General features: G+C 48.4%; 7 protein-coding genes across 7 annotated transcripts; 4 read left to right on the top strand and 3 right to left on the bottom strand.

Moving 5' to 3' along the window:
* Nucleotides 1-2,667: 2,667 nt before the first annotated feature.
* Nucleotides 2,668-3,348, top strand: PHATRDRAFT_21501 (predicted protein; the record flags this gene model as incomplete). The annotated part of the gene is made up of 3 exons (XM_002181648.1): nt 2,668-2,682; nt 2,760-3,154; nt 3,227-3,348. Coding segments are annotated over exons 1-3 (525 nt in total), but the record flags the coding sequence as incomplete, so codon positions are not given.
* A 3,446-nt stretch (nt 3,349-6,794) lies between these two features.
* Nucleotides 6,795-7,898, top strand: PHATRDRAFT_47300 (predicted protein; the record flags this gene model as incomplete). Its single annotated transcript, XM_002181647.1, has 1 exon — nt 6,795-7,898. Exon 1 carries the CDS (start codon nt 6,846-6,848, stop codon nt 7,896-7,898), a length of 1,053 nt encoding a protein of 350 aa, XP_002181683.1. The 5' UTR covers nt 6,795-6,845.
* A 2,640-nt stretch (nt 7,899-10,538) lies between these two features.
* PHATRDRAFT_47298 (predicted protein) lies at nt 10,539-12,149 on the bottom strand (the record flags this gene model as incomplete). Its single annotated transcript, XM_002181476.1, has 2 exons — nt 11,978-12,149; nt 10,539-11,884 (listed from the first exon to the last, which is right to left on the bottom strand). Exons 1-2 carry the CDS (start codon nt 12,087-12,089, stop codon nt 10,539-10,541), a joined length of 1,458 nt encoding a protein of 485 aa, XP_002181512.1. The 5' UTR covers nt 12,090-12,149.
* A 1,581-nt stretch (nt 12,150-13,730) lies between these two features.
* On the top strand, nt 13,731-15,360 carry PHATRDRAFT_47297 (predicted protein). Its single transcript, XM_002181646.1, has one exon. The coding sequence runs from the start codon at nt 14,032-14,034 to the stop codon at nt 15,280-15,282; it is 1,251 nt and encodes a 416-aa protein (XP_002181682.1). The 5' UTR covers nt 13,731-14,031; the 3' UTR covers nt 15,283-15,360.
* Nucleotides 15,361-15,596: 236 nt separating this feature from the next.
* PHATRDRAFT_47296 (predicted protein) lies at nt 15,597-17,191 on the bottom strand (the record flags this gene model as incomplete). Its single annotated transcript, XM_002181475.1, has 2 exons — nt 16,169-17,191; nt 15,597-16,085 (listed from the first exon to the last, which is right to left on the bottom strand). The coding sequence occupies exons 1-2, from the start codon at nt 16,985-16,987 to the stop codon at nt 15,597-15,599; spliced, it is 1,308 nt and encodes a 435-aa protein (XP_002181511.1). The 5' UTR covers nt 16,988-17,191.
* Nucleotides 17,192-18,443: 1,252 nt separating this feature from the next.
* PHATRDRAFT_7649 (predicted protein) lies at nt 18,444-18,731 on the top strand (the record flags this gene model as incomplete). The annotated part of the gene is made up of 1 exon (XM_002181645.1): nt 18,444-18,731. A coding segment is annotated over one exon (288 nt), but the record flags the coding sequence as incomplete, so codon positions are not given.
* Nucleotides 18,732-18,853: 122 nt separating this feature from the next.
* PHATRDRAFT_47294 (predicted protein) lies at nt 18,854-21,338 on the bottom strand (the record flags this gene model as incomplete). The annotated part of the gene is made up of 1 exon (XM_002181474.1): nt 18,854-21,338. The coding sequence occupies exon 1, from the start codon at nt 21,185-21,187 to the stop codon at nt 18,854-18,856; it is 2,334 nt and encodes a 777-aa protein (XP_002181510.1). The 5' UTR covers nt 21,188-21,338.
* Nucleotides 21,339-21,933: the final 595 nt, after the last annotated feature.

The raw sequence follows: 21,933 nt of genomic DNA, 5'->3' as shown, positions 1-21,933 counted from the left end.
ATGTGCGAGTCGTCCTAACAGTAAAAAGATTCTTTTTCTGTATTGTAAGATCAATTTTTTGTGTTGGATCGCCGTTTCTGGACTTGAAGATGGTTGGGGCTTCGGATCGTGCTGACATCCCTCCGGCAGGTTCGTCGTTCCTCGGGAGAGTGGCACGTAAACAATGGAAGGAACACCAGCAGGTCTCTTTTCTGAAATTCTGGTCGGAGGTTCGCTTTTTTATGTTCGGATAGGGGGTTGCGATTTTCTGGATTATTCGCGAACCGCCAACACAAAAATGCAACACCTGGAAGTCTTGAATACGATCAAATCACGGTTGAGAGAACAGAGCCAAAATGTGATAAATCCCGTGAACGTACAGTCAAACCCGAACGAGAATACACGTGGAAGCTGTACAGGTTTACCACCATCAAGACGCACACTGACAGTGAAAATTAACTGTAAACAGGAAGAGACCAACCATGAGGTACACCCGTGTCTATCACAACTTCCAGTTCTGTCCCTACCCGCGCCCTCCCTTACCATGAGAAAAAACAATTACAGGCTTTTTTATTAATAGAGCGCACACAATTTCGAGGACAGCCGCCGAAGCTCTCATAGGAGCTTCATACTAATTGCTATTTCCGATTGAAAGATTCTCCAGCCCGCCAACGGATTTTCCCCTGCGTACCGTCGTTGAAGAGCTTAAGTTCTGCAGGGAAGGTATTCTGCTACACAGTTATTTTCTATCATGTTCGACGTATCCACCTTTTTAATGCGCTGGCTTTTTCTGTCGAACTTGGTACGGGACGTCGCCGAGATTCAGACATTGCCTTTCCAACCGCATTATGCTCCTCCACCTCCACCTCCACCTCCAACCTCTCGTCACCAACTCGAAGAAGCCTGGCGCGATCAATGCCTGCGCGGCATTTTGGCTTACCCACCAGGGAGTCAACGACTCATGGTGATGGACGCGCTGCGCATTGAGTTGGTCCAGAGACTGTCACACAAACTCCAGGCCATAGACTCGATTTTGGAAAAACAAAAAACACATCGGCAACGGATTGTAGAATACGACAAGGAAAACGCGAGCCAAACAGCATGCGCTGCATTTGATGACCTCGAGGAGGACCCCTTTTTGGATGCCGACATTGAGATTCTGCGAGCTTTTGAGAAGGCAAAATTGCCCTACGACGGTACAACATCGGAAAATCCGGTCGGCGATAGGCAGAAACATGCTCGACTCATTATTTCAGGCAACGGCACCAACTTAATAGACGACTCTAGAGAGACAGAGCTTCCAGTAGACCCCCAAAATTTGGAACATGCGCGTTCGTCGGCTTCGACAATATCTGAGACGCAAGAGGCAACCCAGAGTTTGCGTCAAGTACAGAACTACCTACCTCAATTGGTGTCGGCTGTGCTGAAATCCCCGCCCGCATTTGAACCGCACCTAACCAATCCTATTCAAAAGTTACGACATCTGATGCTGAATCGATGTTTGCAAGACCCTAGTTGGGGAATCGAACTGTGTTGGTTGCTAGAGGCCGAGGTCGGTCGGGCGTGGAAAACTCTTTTTGAGCACCGGCAGCAAACTGGGCGACGATTAATTATAGTGCTACCAGCTGACAAAGCAGCCGTTCTAGCCAAAATCGGAACGGAAAAAAGGGAAGCTTTTGACCTCCTACAGGACGCCGAGCAAGCGACAGCCTACGGATACACAATGGACCAACATCTACATAAACCATCGCAGTATCATGAACCTCTTGGACAACATCAGCATTCTCCTGAAACCGCTCCCGCCGAAGGTGAACACACTGCTTCGCGATTACCGTCCAGTCTAAGCCTGCGAAGGTGTAGTCATTTCGGAGATACTATGCACTTCATTGACCGTTTAACAACAATATCCTTAGACCTTCGCATGGTTCCCACCATTCAACGAGACACATACTTAAAAGAAAGGCTGCTGGAAACCAATCGCAGAATACGACGTCGGATGGTGACAGGTGGAGATGTGAGCTTGGATGTGGAAGACAACCGTAGTCCTTACGACTGGCCTGGAATCGAAGACCTGTCAATTGATATGTTGAAGCATTCTGTGCACTTTCCGCTCGTCCCTCAAGCAGGCACGTGGCCAACGGGAAAGAAATCCCCTCTGTACAAAAGTGAGACGTCAACGAGTTCGCCCGAACTCGTCCGTGTCCTGAATATTGTCGTACCGGAAAGCCGCATTTTAGCATCAAGGGATCGGTGCCCATACCTGCTACATATGGAAGTTGCCGACACCGGATTTGATGGCTGGGACGCGCGGTTGTATGCCTCTGGTAAGAACAGATTGGGATCATCCATTCAGGAAGTCATGGGGATGAGCTCGGCTAGTGCCTCGTCTGCAGCTATGAGTCGAGGAAAACTTACTTTCACACCAAAGTACGCCATTCCATCAGAGTTGGCAGCCGTACCCCAAAGACGTGAGCTAGAACAAGCGAGCCGAGAATTGGAAAGCGAGTCATTTGACCAGAAGAAAACTTTGCCTCGAGGTGGATGGCAAGCAGATTCCTCATACTATGCAGACGAAGGTTCGGCCTATGTTTTTCCTCCAAACCCATTCGATGAGTATCGGCAGCAAGAGTATGAACAACTTCACCAGCAGATGCAAATATCCAACGAAGTCCCATCGGCACATTCGCAAACCGGAATGGATAAGTGAGTACAGGACAATCGTATTTGAGCTTTTAGAGACTCGGATTTACCTAACAGTTAAAACTTTTCCTTCGCTCCAGACCTGCCGTGTCTTTGGGACTTGAGCTACTGAACAGTGTCTTCGGGAAGCCTTGGAGTGAAAAATGCAGAGAAATTAGAGAGGCTTCCCCTTATGGAGAAGTACAAGGTTGGAGACTTGCATCTTTCCTTATGAAGGCTGGCGAAGATATACGAAGAGAGGCTCTCGTCATGCAGATTATATCCAAACTGCGGAACTGGTTTGATGAGGAAATTCCTATTGCTCACAGACCGTATATGCGTCCATACACGATTATGTGCGTTGGCGGAGATGCTGGGTTGATCGAGTGTCTATCAGATGCCAAAAGTATTGATGAGGTTAAGAAGCAAACTGATAGTTTCACGACGCTCCGCGACTATTTCGAGCGAGCCTATGGCCCCCCTACTCGGCGAAAGAGTGGCTATGGTCCGCCCCCATTGCCATCATCTAGTAGCCTTGCTTCGGTTTCTTCTTTTGAGACAGCACAAGACAACTTCCTACGGTCTTTAGTCGGCTACAGCGTTGTGTGCTATGTACTTCAAATCAAAGATCGTCACAACGCAAATATCCTGTTAGATCGAGAAGGCCATATTATGCACATAGACTTTGGATTTGTTCTGGGTGACACGCCCAAGATGGGCAAAGTGCCCATTTTTAGTGAGCGAGCGCCTTTTAAGCTCAGTCAAGAGTTTTGGGAAGTTCTTGGTGGCTGGAATATAAACCAAGGCGGCCTTGGGGTACGATTTTGCAAAATGTTCGAGCTGGCTTTCGAATGTGCCGCTGCCCATACCGACGAAATTGCCAGTCTAGTGGAGGCTACGGTGCTGGCACTCAGTTCGAGTCCCCGCGCTGCTCGAATGAATGCCAATGGTGTTAGGAACCGCCTGCGAATGCGGGGGGCACCTGGATCGATTGAGCAGAAGACTTTTGTTATGGACCTTGTGAACGCTGCACTAACTTCGTGGGGCACATCTACCTACGACTGGTTGCAGCGAAATATGAATGGTTACCAATAGACACTTAACCTCCTTGTACATATTTCATAAAGCTACTACACTGTTGATGTATGATAGAAAACATAACAATTGACATACGCTTCATTCTATTGCAAGTCCCGGTGGATGAGTTTCCAGCCACACCGGAGCCGTTACACAATGGACAAAAGGATTTGTTCAAGCGCAAAGCAAGACCTTTCTCATTGCTGAACATAGCTTGGTCTCCGCTTTCATCTATCCAATACTTCGTTGGGTTAGATTTATGCGCCGTGAGTCTTCGTCGTCAATTGCTAGCAAGGCTTCACTGACTGTAGCTACGTTGGCCTTCCGAATTTGTCGAATTTGGGAAAAGATTCCTTCCCCAATGAATCGTGCTTTGTGGGCCAGAAAACAGGCGACTAGCACGCCCGGCATCAGGTGAAGGGATTCTATTTTTTTGCGTTTTTCCGTCTTAGCGCTCTCTTCTACTAGGTCATTTTTTTGCTTGGGCAAATCCTTATCTCTCGCCACATGCAGAATTTGCTGCGTATCAACTTCAAACGTACGCAAGTCGACTCCTTCCAGATATAGAAAAAATAACATGCGCTGCATGTGCGCTTCCCCTGGTCTGTAATGTCCAGAGTGTGGATAAAGACGGTTTAAAAAACCATGTTCATCGGTGATAAAAATTCCCGCCGCCGCCACAGCTTTGCCACCAAAGAAACTTGAGTGATGGAATCGCTGTTTGGAATGCCCCGTTACAGAAGTGATCTTTTGCGCTCCGTACAATACATTGTCTCGTAAAACAAAAATCCAGCCATCCACTCCTGTTCCGACCGGATCTCCATCCACATCCACCACTAACCCACGGCCCTTTTCGTCTGGAATAAATTTCAAGGCATATCCCTGCGAAACTTGCGGATTTGAAATATACAAGACTGTATCTGAATCGAGTTGACTTCGACGACACTCGTCGAGCTCCGGTAAGGGCTGTCCAGCAGCTTCGCCCTTGGAATCAAGCCAATCGAAAAACATGTTGGTGGGACAGCCCAGAGATTCCCAGTGCCGATAATAGAGGCGAAGGTGTTTCCCGTAGCGATGATACTTGTCGGACACTTCCAACCAAGCCTTACGGTGTAGCGTGGCGTAGTTGCCCCTATTTGTTCCACTCTGTACAATATCCGGCGGATTCGCACGAATACCTTTGTACACGTAGGATGCTGCCGTACCCGATTCGGGCAATTTATCCAAAAAGTTTCGTTTGGCCATCGTGGCGACACCGTCCGGTGCGGCTATGGTAATTCGCGTAGTCCCGGCACCCCGAAAGGGCCACTGCGGACGTGTTTTCGGCGGACGTGGTGATATTGCCAAATCCGCTTCCCCGTTGTGTGTCGCTCCCGAGTGGCTTGTTGCCTTGACGGTGCTGGTGCTCGTCGTGGCTTGTTCGGCTACGCTGAATGTATCGGTACTCGCCCCTTCGCTCGGTGCGTGGTCCTGCTCGGTCGGAAGGTTTACCGGATGAGACGGATCCCGACGCGTAATGTGTATTTCCGGTGCGTTATCATCATCATCATCGTCATCTACCTGATCTTCCGTTTCTTCAATAATGCGCAGCCCCTCCTGATCAATACTATCCCCCACCGCTTCGGCAAATTGTGCAACCTCACTCCAACGGCGATCCATACTTTCGGTTCGTTGTACATGCTCGGCAGCACTGTGCGGGTCTATCTTCGGACAGGATTCGTCCAAAGTAGAGTCTGTCGGGAGTATACCGATCGTGGTACCTTTTTGCGGCGACTCGTACGTTACTTGGGAGCAATTGGGGTCGACATTGGCCTGGTCTTCTTTCACAACAGACACACCCGCAGCCGTAGGCGGCTCCGTAAGCCAAACTTCACCAGACAGCGCCCGGCGCAAGGGTTCCGTCGATCGCATTGGCTGACATCCGCAAGGCACGACACCCGATGTTGGTGGCTCCGCCACGGGTGATGTACGCGAGACGCCATCCAGCGTGTCAAAAATATGCGTCCCGCCGGACACACCACTCGGCATTTGCGGCTGCTGATCCGTGTACGACGAGAGCGAGAGCGTTCGCTGCAAACGTTCGGATGCTTCCTTGACGAAAAGACCCGCGGCTGTGGCCGCCGCTGGCGGATGCAATCGCAAAAGGGGAATGTCCGACAACGTCGGAGTACCAGTACTAGAGTCGTGCGGTGGAGCGCTCGTACTAGAAATGTTGGGCGTTGCCAACAACGATGGTGGTAATAGATGAATGGACTCCAGTAAGTCGGCGTCTTGTTCACGCATGAGTAGGGCGACTTCGTCCATGGTCAAGCCATTCCCGTGCGGTACGGTACTATTGCCGTCATCCGCAAGATTGCCTTCCGGTTGTTGTCGGACCAGTCTCCCATCCTCGTTCCGAAACAGTACCGTATTGCTACTATCATTGATAGCAGCAACGGGTGTTACGGTTAGCTCGTCTCCTTTTTGATTGGCGGCACTGTTCAAAGGTGGTGATTCGGTGTGGGGAACGTTCATGGCCATGGCAAATCCGAAAGTAATGGGCCCCAACGCGCTCGGACTCGCACTGCGGCGGAGAAAACCCCCAAGCGGGAGACTGAGAACAATCCACAGTGCACGGAACGAACATCAGAATACCGTCGAATGTAGAACCCTATCGAGAAAAGTAGGGGAATCTAGCGTCGGAGCCCAAACAGGGATAAAGACATCCAATGAAAGCGAATCAAAGTCGAAAGCCGGACGCCAGCCGGCAATCCCGTCGCACACCTTTGGTCACATTCTCGAAACCAGCGTTCCTTCCTTTGTGTCATGTTGCTGTTTTCTTCTCTCACAGTCAGCTCGTTCGTTCGTACTCGTCGCTCTCGCTCCACGGCATATCCTTACCGATACCGGTAAACAAAGGCATTGTCGAATTTGTTTCGCTCCGTAGTGAGACAACTGTAGCTCATCTTTTCCTCAGCACGAGCTTCATTCGATAAAGGAAACGAATCGCTATCATGATAGACCACCGCTATCGTTATCGTTATGCTCCAAGGCATCGAAATCCGGGTCGTCCTCGTTCGCCACTGCTTCGAAGAAGCCTGCACGGGATACTGTCAACGCTACTACCAGGCATGCTGATATGCTCGAGATCCTTTATTCCGATCACGGCCATGGGAGTTCAAATAAGAACGGCTCGATTGATGCCTTGGATCCGCAGCTCGACCGCCAAGCCAATCGGTTGGACCCGAGAATCTCGGAATGATCAACTCCAAACCTACCAAGTTACCGTCACGTACGACACGAGTAGCTGCAGTAATTCCACGGATGAGGAATCCGCACCATTGTCGTTCACAACAACCACCGTATCCTTGCCGTTTATTGAGCAGGTTGGATCACTCGCCAGTTCGCTGTGGCCCGCCGCCTTGGCGGGAGCCATCCTCGTGAAATCTCCCACTATACAGCAGCAGTTTGCAAGAAGGAAAACACCACCACCGCCAACAACAACAGACGAGCATCCGTACCAGCCACGCGTTGTGGAATTGGGAGCCGGCTTGGGATTGTTGGGGAGGACCCTGCGTGAATCTGCTGCGGCACCTCAAGTGACCTGTACCGACCAAGACGTGGCCGCGATTGATCTCTTGCGGACCCCTATCAGGAGTCCAGGTATGAATATGGTGGAAGGCAATTGTCGCCACGTGTTTGATGCTACACAAGCTATGGTACTGGATTGGAGGGACGAAGAACTCCCCGATACCTTGGAACCCAATTCCTTCGATGGAGTTTTTGGTACCGACGTGGCCTACTACAGTTTTCTAGTGCAGCCGTTGCTGGATACAGCTAGGGCCTTACAAAGACCTTCAAACTCTGTGTTTAATGTTATCGGTCAAGCCAACCGACAATCGCTGTGGGATCTGCTGCACACTATTCGGGATGGAGGTTATAGTCAACGCACGGATCAGCGTGAACCGGCATGGGATGGGATTACAACAATGAATCTCTATCGACTCGAAATGGAACTCTGGCAAGATGACTCCGATGAATCGGGCAATCCAGCCACACTGGATGAGAGTATCTCTATTGCCGCTTTGCTCCATACGACATCAGGGCTAGACCTACCAGCTCTGACGGATCAAGACTATGTCGCTACGGCGCGTGATGAGGAGTCCATTGAGAAGTCCTTTTGATGGCCTCTAGTGATGTCGATCAATCTATCCACTGGAAAACGAACTTGTTTTGTGTCCTTAACCTGATACAGATGTGGACAGCGTACGCTGTTGAAAGCGTTAAACATACTGTTTCATCTAGTTCTTGTAGGGATTGCGACGAGTTTACGTTTCACAATATCTCTCAATTTACATGGAAGTGTAATGATGAGGCGTATGCATTTGTTTGACAGAATGCAAGTCGTTTATGAAAGTGCTTTACTTTGCTCCTCGTTCTGAATATCCCACCTGTGCAAGTTTCGCCCGTGAATCTCCCGAAGCATGACTTATAGCTCCGCCTACACCACCTTCAGCTCAAATGACTCCTGCAGTAGAACAAAATTCGCCACCGGCACCGTTGGAGCCAGGCGTCTCGGGCTTCAGTCACGCATTGTATTCTGCATTGCATACACATAATTGTAAGTGATGAATTTTATCTTCCTATCTGTCTCTCGACACGCGCGGCGAGTTCTGAACTCGAACCTTTTCCTACGACACATTTATCATCGAATCTAGCAAGATTCTGGAAAGATGCAGTACGCAAGAGACCGAGTATGGCACAGATTCGGTCCAAACAGGCACAGTATGATACTTTTAACGGACTCACAGTCCGGATTCTCCACGGAACTTCCTTTTCCTCGTAGTTGACGAACGAACAGAAAACGGATTTCCCAATACGAATGTCACACCTCGAGTTGCCTCTGACTGTGAATCATTTTCAATTCAGAACGAGAATACCCGAGAGCAGTCATCATTATTTTAAACGTCTAGGAACACAAAAGTAACCCAAGATTCTTCAACAAGTTGAATGCTTGATGCTACTAAAGCCATGGTACCTCTGGAAGCAAGAACTGCTAGTTCCGCACACTGCTGCTTGAATCTTGAAGCTGATATGAAGGCATCGGTTTCCTCGAGCGAGGCACACAGGGCGAATGAATCTACCATAGCAGAGGTTTCGCTGTACGATTTCGAAGCGGAGAGCGCGATTTTTGAAATGGAAGAAGTTCACGCCGAAATTTTGGATGTGTTTCAACGTTCCACTCAGAAGCTACCTCTGCTGCAAGAAAACAAGAAGCAGAATTCTCTCCATGATAAGGAATTCGAATCTCCTTCTTGCTTGAAAACAACCGACATAACTGTGGCGGAAGGTTCGCATCGTTCAGTTCTAGACGAAAGCTCCAATACGTCGAGACTTCATCGAAGCGACAGCCAAGATCGTTGGCTGAACGAAGCCGTTCAATTTTGTGAAGCCCTAGGATCTACACCACCCTCCCATACTAATGCTTTGCTACAAACTATCTTTGACGACGACGATCGATCCCAAATGGACGAGGAGGAAGGCGTTCTCGAAATTCACGTACCTCAAGATTCTTTATTGAGTTCTACAGCGAAATCCTGCGTCGGATTGAGCCGGACTTGCGACTTTCTTTTCCCCCGAAGTAGCCGACAACCTCGTCATGTACAAAAACGATCCAAAGATATAAATCCTGTGATTATTTTTCACAAACTGCCTTCCCTGCAACGTACGCAAAGTTACATCTATCAGGGAATTCAGTCGAATCCTCCAGAAATTACCATCCGCGGTATTTCTCGAGGGAACTACTCCCAGCTCCATCGTAAAGCGTGGCTCGAGGTTGCAGATCCCTATCACAGGTACGGCAAGAATCTTCGACTCTACTATCATCACTGGGGGGCCCTTGGTTACCCCACTAATCGCTTTTTTGATTGGCTAGATGGTGTTGGTGCCGCACGTGGGGCAGCTAGGCCAGAACTAACAGCGTGCCCACGAGAGCAACTCGACACTGATACTGTCCTATATATCACCGACCCAACTGTCACCCAACGATATGCTGTAAAGTTGGAGTGCGATTGTTCGTCGGGTATCGGTCTCGCTCGAGTTACCGATATGGAAGGCCGTTTGATTCAGACAGGCGTTGAAGGTTGGATCTTTGTCTTGCGTGACAACGTCTTATATGGCGCGCCGAAAGTTGTTTCAATTGCTGAAGGTGCCCACAGCAAGCAGCGTTTTCATCACTCCTCTTTCTTTGGCGGCAAAGCTGTTTCGGCGGCGGGAATTTTCGTGACAGACAGTGGCGGAATTTTGACTCACGTTTTCCCCCATTCCGGACACTACCGTCCAGGTGAAGCCGATCTTCAGCGAATGCTATTCTTTTTGTATCAGCACGGACTCGACTTGAAAGCGATTCAAGTTGATACGCAGCAACTCGTACACATGTCGCGCAACCAAGAACTTTACAAATTGAAAAAGACAGATTCACTCTGTTTACAGCCTGCAGCATCCGTTGCTCACTATCTCTCTCACAAGGCACGCTGCATTGGGTATGGGCTCTTTGGCGAGATCCACGCTTTGCGGATCGACAAAAATGTCGTGCAGGTTGACGTGGTGGACCAAGAATTGAGGCGACTACTGTAAAGGCCACTCTTTTTTGTTGACCCCATGTCCCTTTGACTGTTTTTCATATTTATTGTATCCTTTATCAAAATAAGGAGCAATTCAATTTCAGATTTATTGTGGACTTTTTTCATGTAGTATATAGATTGGCAGTGGTCTGCCAAGTATGGAAGGTCAAAAAATGTGCAGCTAAATGAATCGTCTCGTCACTAAAACGTGATACTGAAACGAGCTAGACCCGCCAAGTCCTTATCGATCTTCTCCAAACCACGGTAAAGCTCCTGGAAGAAGGGCTGCGTACTGTCTTTGATATACATGGACCAAAAGGGGTTGATGATGGGAGGTGTCCAAAGCTGTTGCTGGACGCAATTCTGATACATCGAAACAAAAAACATAAAAAAACTGGTTTCGTTTGACGGACGCAGCGGGACCTCGTTCCAGAATGCGCGGTATCCAGTGATATGGTCCAGATCATGCATAATTACAAGGGCAAAGAAATCGTCCACGTTGATCTCTTGAGCTAGGTTATACTTGAGCAGAATCTTGCTGACCACTCCATGAGCGCGGAGCATGTAATTAAAGACCTTAAACTTCCTCGGATCTTTGATTCGATGAAGCTGATGTGGCATCATGCCTTCCAACCCGTTGGCCACGTCCTCCATCCGGTTGAGCCAAGACGTAAAAGGGGTCCACGTTTTAGTCAGCGGGCCAACAGGGCTGTGCAAAAGTGCATCATGGATACTATGCGTGTGCAATGCACACGGCTTAAGTATATCGACTTCCAAGCGAGCGATACTCGCAGCACTACGCTCGCCACTATAGTGGATGAGTGTATGTCCCCAAAGTGCCTCGGTGCGTGCCAATGCGTCAGCAAGGATCTCATTTCGAGTGATCCATTTTCCATCGAGGACAGGACCGTCCTTGGTTTTAGCACTTAAGACGATGCCATTTTTCATTTTGAGAACTAGCGTCGTGCCATCGATCATACAATCGTCTCGAGTGCCATTGGTGAAGATTCCTTTGGAGCATCCTTCGCAGCGATACGTCAGAATTTCGCCGCTGCTGTCAATGTCGCATAGCAGCATCAGAACAGTATCAGTGATAAAGTCCCAAAGAACCTTATCAGAGACTGTTTCTCCTCGAAAGTATCGTCGCTGAGCATCTCTCGGAAGATAGTAACAAATTAGAGCGATGTATCTCCAAACATAGACGGGCAGGTGCACGAGGCAGTGAAATGTGTTTTCAATTCCCCAGTAGGCAGGGGATTGCGATAAAAAAGTCCAGCCCGGGGTCACAGTGAAAGGATCAGCTTTCGCGCCGGAAGTTCCTTGGACCTTCATTCGCTGAACAGCAGCGGGCCAGGCCATTGCGTTCAAATACTGCAGAAGAATGCGATAAGCGAGCGCACACAACATGAGAATCACGAGTATAGCACCAAATTTCTGCATTTGTGGAGCATGAATAGTAACGGGAAAGTCAATACCGATGATTCCTCCTTCAGCAGCGTCGTAAAAGATTGAAGAGGAGAACCACGGTCCGTGGCGAAGTCCAGTTGCTGAGCAAATGAAAAGAACAAAGACATGTTAGTCGGTCGCGAAGTTCCGAGATTGCAAGCAGAACAAACGGCAAAACAGACCAACATTCTTACCTTCGATCACTGGTGGAGAGCCGGCCATGGCGAGAATGAGTGAGAATAAGACACACCAGAAACTGCTTTTACCAACGATTCCGCAAAGTTGCGGTCGAGGAAGCAAAATCATGTCTGACTATGAATTACTGCTGTTGATTATAAATTGAGTTTTTGATTTGCTCTGTATTCACAGGTAGCAAATTTTTTGGAAACAAACATTTGAACCTCGCTTTTTGTTCCATTGATTCATCGTTTGGTGTTCGTTACCCGAGCTTTCATGCGAGGCATAGTTGTTCATCAAACATCATCGAGAAGAACCTCTAGAAATCGATTCATAGATACGATCTAGCTACACAGTGTATCTTATGGACTCGACGGTTGCTTATCCTATAGATGTTTTCGACATCAACTTCAGGCAAGATTCCCAGTGGAAAAGCTTCGGCTGTGAATAGTTCGTCATCCTATGCTATTTCCTGGACAAAGGTGAAACCATTTTCCTATTTTATAATTGGGATATGCTTATGGAAAGAAGCGAAATAAACAAGCTTCTCCTGAAGCTGATTCTGCATAGATATTTCTGGCATGTTTATCCCAAAAACCATTTGAATAAGACTAAAACTGTCTGTGTTTTGGCTTTCAAATATGTGATATCGAAAGGACAATTTTTGAGAGAAATATATTTCTAAGCCCATGTATCTTCTAGTACGGATGCTCGTACCCTTGCAACCGAAAGACAAAAGTGTCTAGCTATTAAACATATATACTTGCTGTTAAGAGTACCTTTGACTACAAAACTAACAAAGAAGATGAGTACGTGATCCCAAAAAGATACCACCCGGGAATATTCCATGCTGCAAGCTTGCTATTTAAGGTTTTCCAACCCTTTAAAACTCATACAAACTGACCACGACTAAATTATTTCTGTTAATGGTACCGCAGGTATAAATATGCATTTCTTCTCACGGTGCTCTCCTTATAACGTTTGCTGTACACGCGAATCTCTGGATTTAGTTGATGTACGTCGCGTACGAGCAACCAATACCTGTGAAAGGTTACGGAGGGTTTGCTCGTTGGTCACCTCCAGTTAGCGACGTCGAAAAACAGCACATCGTATAATTTTTGCTCACTCACGGTAAGTATGAAGCACTCCGTCTCAGGTCGCAGAGTAAACCCCGCCTCTTCTCAGACGTAGCGGTTTGATTTAGTGTGATAGTTGTCATGAATATTTGAAAGCTCTCTAGCAATTTCTTTGCTGCTGTATATATGCCCTTCTACGTATTGTTTGGCATTGCAGTTAACATGAGACGCCTCTCACTATCAATCACACACGAACTTTGACTGTTATAGAACTGGTGACCGTAAATTAAAATTTAAAGTTTGAAAAAATCAGAAAAAAGGAATATAGAATCTCACGTATTGATTACCCCCTCTCTCTTTTTCGATTGCTATGGCTAACGAGGTCCAAAATTTATGAGAGAAAATGGCAGTTGACATGCTGGTATCTTTTCGATTCCGAGACCGCCCTGTTCAGACACGGCCACAGAATATATGCAAAGAAAGCGACTTTGGAAAAACTATGTGCTTTTGTCGCTAGAAGGTGTCGCTGACAGTCGAAATGCTCCATTTAATTCCGTTGTGTTTCGTGGGACACGGTCAGTGCTGTAAAACCAACCCAGGCGTAGTAGCCTAACCTTTCCTGGAACGCCCACACGTACATGACGGAGCCACGCCTCCGAGTCCAACCAACTGTTTTCTCCACAACCTGTGTTTGCCGCGTCGAACGAAACTCACTGTCAACACTTTTTGGCAGTGCGTTTGTTCCTACAATCGTATCCAAGGCTGCAATCTATATTACATATTCGTTACAGAACCTCAGTATTCGATCAGAGCAATACTCCAGCCTCCCTGGATCCCTGAATTCAACCATTTTCTACGTTGTTGTCTTGGCTTTTGGTTCGAAGAATTGCATCGTAGAATTTCTACGTGCTGTCTACGTAAAGTCATATATCGCATCACAGTCAACTCCGCTCTGGCAGCGTTGACCAGGAGTGGGAAAAGACCGACCTCATTCCATGGCTACCGCACAAGTTTGGATGGTCAACGACACCAATTGCACCATGAATCCTTCCTCTTTGCCTATAGCGGACGAGTTAGCTCCTCACAAAGACAGCGACGCCACAGCTCACAATATTGCTCACGACTTTGCCCAAACCCTAACCACGCCGGCTAGTACTGGGCGCCCAAAGACTGCGCCGATATGTATGGATGAAAACCTCCGTAGTCAAGCCATGACTACGGAGGAGCTTGCTGCTTTTGCTTTTACAGCACCTATGAAAAGCAACGTTTCTCTATTTCCCGTGGTCCCTGTGTCATCAAACTCCTCCGAATGCACCCGTGAAAGTGACCTGGATGTACTTTCCGATCACGAGCATTTTTCGAAAGGAGTTTCGGATCAAAGTGTCGCGTCCACACCGGTGCGGATGGACCGGGCCTTGACCGATGAGCTCAACGCCAAAGTTTCATTGCGAAAAACCTCCCGCCAAGGCCGCTCTACGCAGCGTTGGGCTGAAGAAGAGGACACGGCATCGGGCGCCATTCGACTCGTCACTGGCTGTGTTCCGATTCTCAAAGACGGCAAAATATTATTCGCGTCGGCTTCACGCAAGTCCGAGTGGATTCTTCCCAAGGGTGGATGGGAAGAGGACGAAACCATGCCGGAATCGGCAGTTCGGGAGTGTTTCGAAGAAGCGGGGGTACTCGGTGTTTTGGGGCCACCTTTGCGAACGATCCAGTACGAAACCCGTAAAGCAAAAAAACGGCGATTGGAACTTGAGAACTCCAATCTTGCCCCATTACGATCCACCAAAGCCAAGATGACTGATACTTGTGGTAGTGTTTTGTCTGACATCGAAGGAGCTATCACTGACGGAACGGCATTGCCACCCGCACCAGTCGTGACCGCACCTACATTAATGCTGTCCGAAGAAGCCATGTCCAGAATACTCGGGCATCCCTCCAAGCCCGGTAGGCCAACGACAAAAGCTGCGCCTGTACACCCCAGTGACGACACAGTGTCAATTGCATCTACCACGCTGTCGGCAACGTATTCGCAGGTGCGCATGACACTGTTTCCGCTTTACGTGACTAGTGTGATGGATGTTTGGCCCGAGTCGGGGCGCTTCCGGAAAGCGGTCTCGATTGACCAGGCTTTGCAATTGCTCGAAACTCGACCGGAACTACAAGCGGCCGTGCGCGAAGTACAAGAGCGGAGTTTACATGAGGTGTCCAACCTATCGTCCCTTCCGCCAGCATCGTTCCGATGACAATGGCAGCAAGTAGCCGAACCTCGAAAGGAATCAATTCCGCTGCACAATGAAAATAGATTTACACGAACAAGGTACAATAACAACATTCTGAATTTTGTTATGCCTATAATTTTTTCAGAGTATCGAGTATTGTTCCTAGCGATTTCATATCTGCGTTCGTTTCCGAGACGACGTGTTTGAGTGAAGCCGAAACATCCAGTCCCATTGTTAGGGCTGGCTAGCTGACACTTGAGTGACCAAATCGAAAAGATTGAATTATTCCTCTGACGATTCAATCGTCTCGGGCGCGAAAACCCCGCATTACATCACAGTCAAATAGCTTCGGCTGGAGTAACCGGAGTAATAAAATTCAAGTCTTCCCAAATATTTGCGTCTTCGTAAGCAGATGATGTAGTCTGTGGATGTCGCCGATCGGCACGGTGGACACGCTCCGTTTCATTCACAAACCGCGAGCTATTCGTTCCGTTGCGTAACGGGATAGTATGTGGCTCATCGTCATCTACCACTGGGATGGGCTCAAAGTCTTGCGGCTCATCCTCAGGCAAACTTGCCAAGTCGCATGCCGGTTCTTCCGGCTTGCCTACAGATTCGAGGACGAGTTTTAGGACCAGGAACAACGACAAGTAAAAGAAAGCGAAGACAGCAGTACCAAGGGTAGCACACGTATAAAACCAGTGACGCATAATTTCCTGCACGCTGTTGAGCTCTTTGCCAATCCATATTTCACCGCCAGTGATCTCTACTGTTTTCGACGCCAGAATTGGGTCTCTTGGCATGACGACTTGGACCAATATATACTTCTGTGTGATCAAAAATCAGTTTAGTCAGTAAAGAAGGTAATATTCACTGCCTGTCATTACAGAACTTGGCCATTGAAACGTACCAGTGGTAAATCCAGACTTTCCACAATGTGTCGAAATGATGGCACCGTTACCGTTCGTGTTTCTTCGATGGCGCCAATCAATAGGGGTGCCAAGAGTGCCATCTTGCGCACGACCGATATCCAGTGGCTCTCATGCGGTATGCGCATCGACCGCCGAGATAAGGCAAGTTTGGTTCCGTTGCGTGAATAGAGTTCCGTGACGACACCAAACATGCCCAGCATCTGATTGTGTTCCGACTCCGGTAAGTCCAACACTATTTCAATGTAGTAGTCCTGCTTGGGCTGTAAAAGTCGCGTCGATGTGGTAGGCGGCGGTAGAATTTCATGACTGAATGCCTCCCAGTGCGGCTGTTTAGAGAACAAATCTACCAGAGCCCATGGACCTTGATAGCTGGACTCGCTGTCTTCGACGGGGCGAAATGGAACTTTGGCTGCCATCAGCCGTGGCAACGCAGACCCTGTATAGTCGAAATACAGCAGCTTACTGGAGTGCCGAGACGGCATGGCGGCTTGATAGCACATCCAATACGAAGCTAGTGATACAGTCAGAAGTAAGCCGGATAGAAGTATTGTTTTTAGCAATCGCAAAACAAATGGCAAAACGCCTCCAAACTCAGGAATATGCTCTCGGTATGGATTGAATGGTATTTCCGTACTGCTTCTACCATGTGCGTTTCTTGAGGGAAATTGTCGGGCTAGCACACGCACCGCTGCGTATTCAACGATGCGTTGCAACGCGGATGGGTCCTCGGCAGCGTGCGCTTCTTCTGCCACAACTAGGGACGTTTGCGACCGGCGTCGGGAAACGCGTCGGTCCATCCTTTCTGATTCTTGAACGGCGAGGTGTTGAAGTCGCTTCCTGCTGACAGGACACCGATTCTAAAGAGCTCCGGCTGACTGTTATGTCTAAGGGTTCCTTGTTACCCTCTAATCACACAATTTCTTCCGAGAAGCGCTGTTGCTCATTTCAATCATTCTCATGGTGTGGCAGGTTTGTTTCGTTCGTTCCAGATTCGAAAATCGTATGGTATAAACCTTGTGTTTTGAGATGTATTTCTCATAACGATAGGACATAAAGAGGACAGGCAGAATGTTTGGAACCCCATAGAAGCTGTGGTTCGGCTCTGGAATTCACGGGTCAGCTCACTTTTGTCACACCCAGACCAAAATCCCCATAAACCGCTTGAGACCAGTGGACATCCCATCAACCGACCTACAGACCTACCGTATACTTTGCCGGCATCATCATTAGATCCCGCTGCCGATCACGACGACATAATTATTTTATGGGGCCAAACCATTGGGAAAGCCGCCAGTATTTTTTGCTGTAGAGGTGCATCGCTGGATTCACAGCCTACCTTAGATAAGCCTTGGCATCGACTCGACTTGCACCTACGAAGATTACAAGTCACTTGTATCGGAATACTCTCGTTGCATTAAAAGCAACTTCCAAGTACTCATCACCATGACTATGCCGCAAACTATGCTCAACCAAGAGACGGTTCAGAGTGCCATCGAATGGGTCTGCTCCGCCGCTACAAAGGAGCAAGACAAGTGGTTTTATCAACCCGCTACCCGACAACAGATCCTTCAAGCGTCCTCCAGAAGCTCGAACGAGACGGTTCTTTATGGATTTTCAACATTTATTAAACCGCTCACTCAATCCCTTACTGAAAGCCCTGTCGAAGCTTTGACAACTTTTCATTTCGCCTACTCGACTTGGGATGGGCGCATTCTCTTCGTCGATCAACTTGGTCGTTGCGATGGTAGCGATTACGCCGAAGTGGAAGACCCACAAATGTCAGCAATCCTTCGACTAATCCTTACTCGCATAGCGACTCGGCTCGAGTGTGCACGCATGACCTGGCATCATAGGTGTCCTCCATCAATATATCCCAGTTTTTTAAAGCCAAACACGATGGACAAGGAAGTCTTAACGTTGCACTGGAATGCTGACAGTATGGAAGATTTTGTCGGTAGCGAGGAGAGCTCTCGAATCGTACGGCATTGCGCAAATACACCATCAACCGAAGACATCATTCGACAAACGCTGGCTTTAGGTGAGGATTTTGGACCACTCCAAGTGTGTCTGGCCCAAAAAGCAGACGTGGACGATATTAGCCGCCTAGTGCAAGGATTGGCCGATTACGTAAATGAGTCGGAATCGGTTAATATTGGATTTGATCAATACCGGCTGGATGGTTTCGATGCACATCCAGCACTTTTTCAGTGTCTTTTGCTGTCATGCCGAAACGAGCAGGCCGACAATCTGACACAGACGTGTGGATACGCGTTTTGCTACTTGGGCGAAACCCTTTGCCAAGGAAGGTTCCTATACCTGGAAGATCTGTACATTGATCCAAATTTTCGTGGAAAGGGCGGTGGTAAACTTCTCATGCGCACACTTGCGTCCTTAGCACTAGCATTAGGTTGTGAGCAATCGGTTTGGCAAGCTTTGGATTGGAACATCGCCGCGCTTAATTTTTACAAGGGATTGGGGGCGCAAGTACAAGCTGGACTCCGAACTTCCAAATTCTCGGCGTCTTTGCTGCACAGGTTGGCTGCTATACCGCTTGAAGAAGCTTGTGTACTGTCAATGAAAGCTTGAAAATGGAGTCCATATGCTACTTATAAGCGTTACAATACAACACATTTTGTCTAGTACATACGTTCCTCGCAGTGTACCTATTCTTCCGCTATACTAGACGGCATACTACGCACACGTCCTTGCCACGAAGCTCGGACCCGACCAAAGCTACCTGGAGTATCATTTTGTGATCTGCTCGACAATCGAGCTTCTCGCGCCTCGAGTGCCATCCGATGGTGCCGCAATGCTTCGTTCCAGGCGCCCTTTTTGGACAAGACCACAGCTATGCTCTTGTGCGATTTTGCAGTATCCCCGTGACTTTTACCCAGCACAGTCTGTTGGACCTCCAACGCCATTCGGTAATACAAAAGGGCCTCGTCCCAGTCGCATTTTTTGAAAAATACGTATCCCATGCTACTGTACGATCTTACCGTGTCAAGATTCTCTTTGCCAAGAACCGACTCCCGTACTTCGAGCGCCATCCGATGATAATGAAGCGCTTCATTCCAATTTCCGAGCTTCGAATAAATATGACCGAGATTATTATAAGACTTGGCAGTATCAGGATGATACTTTCGCAATCTTGCTTCGCGATCTTCAAGAGTCTTCAGATGATTCGCTAACGCTTTATTCCAGTCCAAATCTTCAGTAGGCTCGCCTTCGAGACTGTTGTCCGAGTCTAGATCAAGTGTACGCACAGTGTCGATGTGCTTTGCCCGACTGCAAGCCGAATTGTTATAAGGAACTGGAACAATCCAAGAGTCATCAGCAAGCAAATCTTCGCTGGCTAAACTTGAATCTGCGGGACTACCAGGTCGAACATGGAGAACGTCACTATTGGCCAACACAGTTTCTCTCGCTGCAGCTTCGTCTGCCTCGTTCTCTCGTCGATGTTGCAACGTCTGTATGATAGGACGGAAAGCGCCACAACTTCCGCTTCGAATTGCGGAGGACTCTTTGGACACTGAAGAGACTGAATGGTCGTCCATGCTACTCGGGTTCCGTAATCGTAGTTCAAGAGGAACGCTGGCTGGATCACAATCCCTGACGCGCTTTGGCGAAACATTCAATGCTTTGGAAAAGCGTACAGAAAGAGATTGCGTGAAAACACCCGATGGGTCCTCGGGCCTCACGTACGGCATGTGGTACGATGTGTGCGGTGGAGTGTCGCTTTCATTGGAGAGGGCCCCGGTCGACAGCGTCCTCATGCTATTAGCTCCGGGCGCACTCACCATATCACTACTTATGATGGTCGGGCCGGTCGAGCTTGACTCATTGCAATTGTGAGGTAACAATCGACTTCGAGGAGGTAGGCCAGACCGACTACTCGCGACAGATGCCGCAACAGATCCCACCTCTCGTAAACGATCGTCGTAAACTTTTTGTTGCTGTCCCAACTGATAGCGCTCTACCATATCATTACCAAGTTGGTTGACCAAGGAAACCAAAGCTCCGTCCAGCTGCTTTGCATGAATATCGTGTACACGAGCCTCACGTAAGAATGTTTGCTTTAAATCAGGCTGATGCAGAGCATTTGTCTCAGCGTCGGTCTTTTTCTGCACATACGAATCACACCACGGTATGAGTCGTTGCAGATCTTCCTTGAAAAACTTGGCATATAGCTCCTTGTCCGCGTTCGCACCGACCCATTCTTCGCATTTCGTCTTAGCTTGCGACACTACGTGCGATAAGGAACCCTCCAGCCCAAAAAGTGGTGTGCTGTCCTTTTTCCGCACGCGGGAACGTTTGGGAGCATTCCGGACATCTTCGATAACGGCTTGATCTGTGGCGATTCCGAAGGCGCCTTTTTTAATGTGCGACTTGAGATAGCGGTGAGGCGAGCCCTCTTTGAGCTTGGATTTGTTCTTAATACTGTACCAAAAGGTCGGTGTAGGCGTAGGCGTCGAGTTCATCATTTCCTTGAGTTTTTGAGTTAATTGCTCTCGAATGATAGCAAGGTCCGACTGTTTGATCTTTCTTTTGGCGTAAACTTGACGAATCTGGCGATACACGTTTGTCCCTATCGTGGGTGTATGTGGATCACCTAGAATCACATCGCATTCGTCTATAAATTCGCTGTTGCGATTCTGATACAACATTGCCGATGCCGTAACTGTAAGCGCATCCCGGTAGATGTTCGAGCCAGTTTGTGAAGAGATAGTACCGGTTGCACCAGACACGCGACGGCGTTTCTGGGAAGCGCGGGAGCGATTGTCGCAGCTTTCGTCAACGCTTTCCGCGTCCACCGAGCACAGTTCAATAGGAATGGGTGTATAGTCGTCCTCTTCTTCGTCATACGCAGTATCGACACGGTCTTGTCGCCGTACTATTGGAGACCGCATACCGTCCATCATCATCATGTCTCCATTATCGTTGCTCCATAGCTGCAGCAAGTCTTTGACGCCGGGAAATTCTGATAGATTGTCTCCCATGGTAACTCGACACCTTACATTAATCAATCCGTCCGCTAGGGAGGCTAGATTAGTTCTTGGCTGAGAAAGCAAATTCAAAGCTGCTGAAGGACGACAAAACCAAAATTTTATCGAGTGCTTCTAGATTGTCAACACGGGAAGTAGAGTGCTGGGCTGCCTTTGTAGCTGCAATGACTGTTTCTTTAGCCGAAGGGCCTTTTTCGCTTCTCTCCACGGTGTGACGGTTGGATCGCGCCTCTCTCGGCCGTGCTACCGTGCTACTGTGCCGTTCAAGCGAGCGAGCACACGCGGAACAAGTCAGCCAACGGAATGCCGGACAAACAATGTAAATAACGACGCAGACAAACGGATGAGAACAGACACCTGGTGATCTCCAAATAGACATCGTTGTAAACACAGCAAAATGTCAAGTCTAATTGTGGAATCTCTGTGTCTTAAAACTGATGGTCCCATGCGACTTTATGTTACATCGTGTATCGAGAATGTCACGTACTCTAGGCATATCAGTTTATGCCGAAAATGATTAATGCGATACACTTCGTGCGAGGCATATGATGTGAAATGCAGGCCCCACGAAGACCCAGCATGTGGAATCGTCTCATTCGCACCTTCAAAAGAAGCTCTTCGGTTGATGTGAATGCAATGTATCGTGGTACATTTCCCCCCAAAAAGCAAGCGTCTGTACACTTGCTATTGGGCTCCTTGCTTCTGAATTTGATTTTTGTTGGGCCTCATAGTCAGCTCTA

This window comes from Phaeodactylum tricornutum, chromosome 13 (assembly GCF_000150955.2).
Source record: "Phaeodactylum tricornutum CCAP 1055/1 chromosome 13, whole genome shotgun sequence".
Taxonomy (NCBI): domain Eukaryota; phylum Bacillariophyta; class Bacillariophyceae; order Surirellales; family Neidiaceae; genus Phaeodactylum; species Phaeodactylum tricornutum.
This window is presented reverse-complemented; position numbering and strand designations above follow the sequence as displayed.